Source organism: Poecilia formosa, unplaced genomic scaffold (assembly GCF_000485575.1).
Source record: "Poecilia formosa unplaced genomic scaffold, Poecilia_formosa-5.1.2 Scaffold64, whole genome shotgun sequence".
In the NCBI taxonomy this organism is placed as follows: Eukaryota; Metazoa; Chordata; class Actinopteri; order Cyprinodontiformes; family Poeciliidae; genus Poecilia; species Poecilia formosa.
In genome coordinates this window covers 1,301,242-1,305,037 of record NW_006800003.1, presented here as the reverse complement: position 1 = coordinate 1,305,037, position 3,796 = coordinate 1,301,242, and the positions used below count along the sequence as shown (strand labels likewise).

General features: G+C 38.0%; 1 protein-coding gene across 1 annotated transcript in view; it reads right to left on the bottom strand.

The window, feature by feature from the left end:
- Window positions 1-306: 306 nt before the first annotated feature.
- Window positions 307-3,796, bottom strand: part of cunh8orf34 (chromosome unknown C8orf34 homolog) — an 84,773-nt gene continuing 81,283 nt past the window's right edge. The window contains exons 14-15 of the mRNA XM_007554571.2: window positions 1,603-1,641; window positions 307-785 (exon numbers count right to left, since the gene is read on the bottom strand). Coding sequence (XP_007554633.1) covers window positions 778-785; window positions 1,603-1,641 — 47 coding nt within the window. The 3' untranslated portion in view covers window positions 307-777. The remainder of the gene's footprint in view (window positions 786-1,602; window positions 1,642-3,796) is intronic.

The window sequence follows — 3,796 nt, the reverse complement described above, 5'->3', positions numbered from 1 at the left end:
TGAAAAGCATTTACGGTACATCTTTGTGTAAACATTTCATTAAAATGTTTTTAAAAAAATCATATGTTATCTTTTGTTGTTATGCCGACATCTGTAGCTTTCAGACCCACATATGTAAAACTTTATTCTCTTTTTTGTAGTTAGCACTATTTTCAGGTGTGCTTGTCCATAAATTATGATAAGCCCCCTTTATACCTTATTCAGTAAAATACAGGTTGTTTAAAATGTTTTAAACCTATTTTAAACAAAAGTGGAAATTGTAGGAAAGTGGAATGTAGGAAAAACAAAACATTAGGGACAAAAACAAAAGTGCACTAAAACAGTTTAATTAATTTAACAGCATTCCATGTATTCCCTTCAACAACTTGTTTTTTTTTCCCCATCTGAAAAGCACAAATTCTTTTAACAGTCCATGTCGATAAACACTTTGATTAAATGGGTGTGCTGTCCTGATAGTGTAAATCTGCACTAGGTCTAAAAAAAAGGAGTCCGTTAGGAACGAAATGCTTCTTGTTACTGGTCTCTATACACAAGTTCAATATCATGCTTCAATGCAAACAAAAATAAACAGCATATCCCTTAGTTTCAAGTAAGATTTTCTCAGTTGATCATTCAGTTACAGTACAATGTTTATGAAACAGGGTGAAAAAAGTATACAATCTTTTTTGTTATATTCATTCATATGCTTTACAAAAATAATCATCTTTGAACTGTTATTCAAAATATCCAGTGTTTTGCATAATTGTTTGATTGGATCAAGTCTTCTGGTTTTCATCACTATAGGCCTGTAAAAAAACAAGAGAGAAACACATCAGTTTCCTGGAAACTTGAATGAGTCACATTTAGTCACCATTAGTAATAAGAAACTGAGGCAATTATCATAAAAGAGGTATTTAATATTTGAATAGAAAAATGTGAGGTGGAAAATGAGGCAGTTCGGAGGAGGTTCCAGTCTCCAGATTTTACAATATGGAAGAGTTCTGGGACTGCACTGAGCTTTGCGTTTGGTTGCTGTGGCAATCTTCTGGCGTCTCCGATAGCCAAGTAGCAGCAGCAGCAGCAAAACAGCAGCAGCAAAACAGCAGCAGCCAGCTCTCTGATCTCCCTCCAGACTGGCACACTCACACTGGGAACTGTGGGCACCTCTGAAACCACAAGAACGGGAGCCACAGACAACCTCAAACCAGACAGACTTTCTCCTTCTCCCAAATGTTGATGCTGGGAGTCGACGCTGTCTGTCGCGTGTAAACTCAGAAACAAAGTGACTTAATGGAACTGAGCATCATCGTTCCCGGCTCCGCACACGGGCGGCCTCGGCCAATCGCGCTCGAGAGCTTCTGTGTCCTCCATTTAGCCTGTGACGGTATTCCACTGGGCCATAAATGAAGGTGGAGGATGGCAAGTCAACCATCGGCAGTTATTTGGATAACATGTGGCTCTACAAATGAGGTCATGTAAAGACGCAGAGGCTCTCATTTCAAGACGGTAGCTTATATGAAGCACTGATTGTCTTTTTGCAGCTCAAATTACACACTTTTGGATGCAAGAGTGACTCTTCAGATTTTAGGCTGTAGTTCCTCAATCAACGATAAAGATTCTTACCTGAAAACACGGATCTTTTGTTGGCATCCCGTGAACTACCTATGGGGAAAAAACAAAAAACGCACATCAGAGTCACCAGAGTTCATTTATGCTTAGGAATAGCTAAACGTGTGAAGAAAAAATAAAATCTTGTTGCTCTTCTGAGAGAAATGAAAGAAAAGGCATACCACCTCTAAAGAAAGAATTAAATGACTTGTTTGCTTTAGCTGTACCTTTCAATCCCTCTTCCCCCCACAGACACAAAATAATTGTTTAAGGATAGCATGAGTGTCCTGCCAATTGTAAAACCCTCTTTACACCAGATCAACACAGATTCAGTGTCCTCAGAACATCCATGACAATGTAATTGTTGGATAAATTCCTATTTGATGGCAAGCATGATGGTTCTCATACCTTAACACCGACCAAAATGTGTTTTTTTTTTTTAACTTACATTTTTACTTCTTCTTACATGTCCATCCTATCACAACGCAACTTCCACAAGCAATACATTTGCACCGAGATGTTTCCTCACCAACTGTAGAAACTCCTTGTAAATATGGGAGGGGTTTTTTTGCCCCTCCAACATCAGTTTCAGCATTGATGTGGAAGGGTATGCACTCCCTTTGCTTCTCAATAGCACGAGAGCATGCAGATGAGGGGGTTCTTTTGAAATGATCTCTCCATAACTGCAGTGAAAAAGCATCATGCGCACAAAAAATGTTTTTTTGTTGTTTTTTTTTTTTTAAATCTACAAGTTGCTGTTTGTGCTTTTTTACACTTTAGTTTTCTTTGAGAATGCAACCAATACAATGGCATTTCAACAGTAGCCAGAAAGCCTCACAACTTTACTTTGGACACATCTGCTGCAATTCTGTTTCAGTGTACTAATGACGTCACGTCGTGATTTTCTGAGAAAAAGGGTGGACAAAATTTTACCCTTTCTCCCCATCCTGAAATTAAAGTCGAGATTGACTTTGAGTGTTTATATAGAAGATGACTTCCTTCAGCTAACCAGCATACACTCGCTTTCAATGTATTTACTGTTTTGGGGATCATGATTGTTCATTTCAACTGTTTGGAGATATGCTAACATAGTAGCTGTGGTGCCAAGAAGGCTATAACGAGCTACTTGGAGAGTTGCCAGCACAGAGTAGACAGGACCAGGCCAGGTCCTTCAAAAAAGTCAAATCCTTCTTAAAACTTTCAGTGGGGTAAATTTCACCAACAAACAGCCACTCCAGCTACCAGTGTTCTCTAAGTAGCACCCAGGACCATTATATGCAGGTACCATAATAAGTCATCACCATTTCGCCATTAGAAGTTTTAGTTTATGCTTAAAATTGTCAGGAACTATCCTGCTATATTGGGGACAAATAAAGATTTTATTGAATTACAGTGAATTCAAACTGTTCTTGATGGACCTCAAAAGACCTGCAGAGTTGCATGTTACAAGACGGTGTTAGTGTGTGGGAGGAGGGGGGAGGCTAAAAGAATAGAAAATTAAAATTGGCAGAAGCACAGACATCTGTAATTTGTTGCCAATAATTTAGGCTTAACAAATATGCAATTAGGGTATCCAGAGCAGAGATTGTGTGTGTTTCTCTCGAGGACATTAATGATGTTTAAGCTCAAGCAACCAACACTGTTACGTCTCCAGCAAACCTGTTTCTGATAACAGGCAAATAAAGTAACACAAACCACTTGTGAATGCAGTAAATAATGAAGACTATGCAGGCCAATAAAAACGAACAAAAAAATAAATAAATATTTTCACTGAGCGTGTCATCTAAGGTATTTTTGCGGATGTGCGGGAAAAAGCAGGTTTCACACACAAGCTAGTGAGAAAAAATGAGCAACTTTCACGTGCAATGTGTGGTATGCGGTCATAACGTTGTGGAAGTTTGTAGAATAACAGGAAATAACTTTGGATTTTCCACAACTATGGAGGTCTTGATTTGGACACGTCAGCAGGGATTCTTTGTGAAAGGTTTAGACGCACTAATGATGTGAAGTGATGTTTCACTGAGAAAATAGCATAAGGAAAGACAAATATTTTCGTCTCTTCCTAAAATAAACCAATCAAAAGTTATCTGTTTCATTTGTTGCTATAGGATGTTGATATTCAGTATTTGGAAGTAATTCAAAACACAATGGATGATTCAATTTTTATGTTACTTTGTTCATTAGCATTTTTAAAACTCAAAAGCTACCA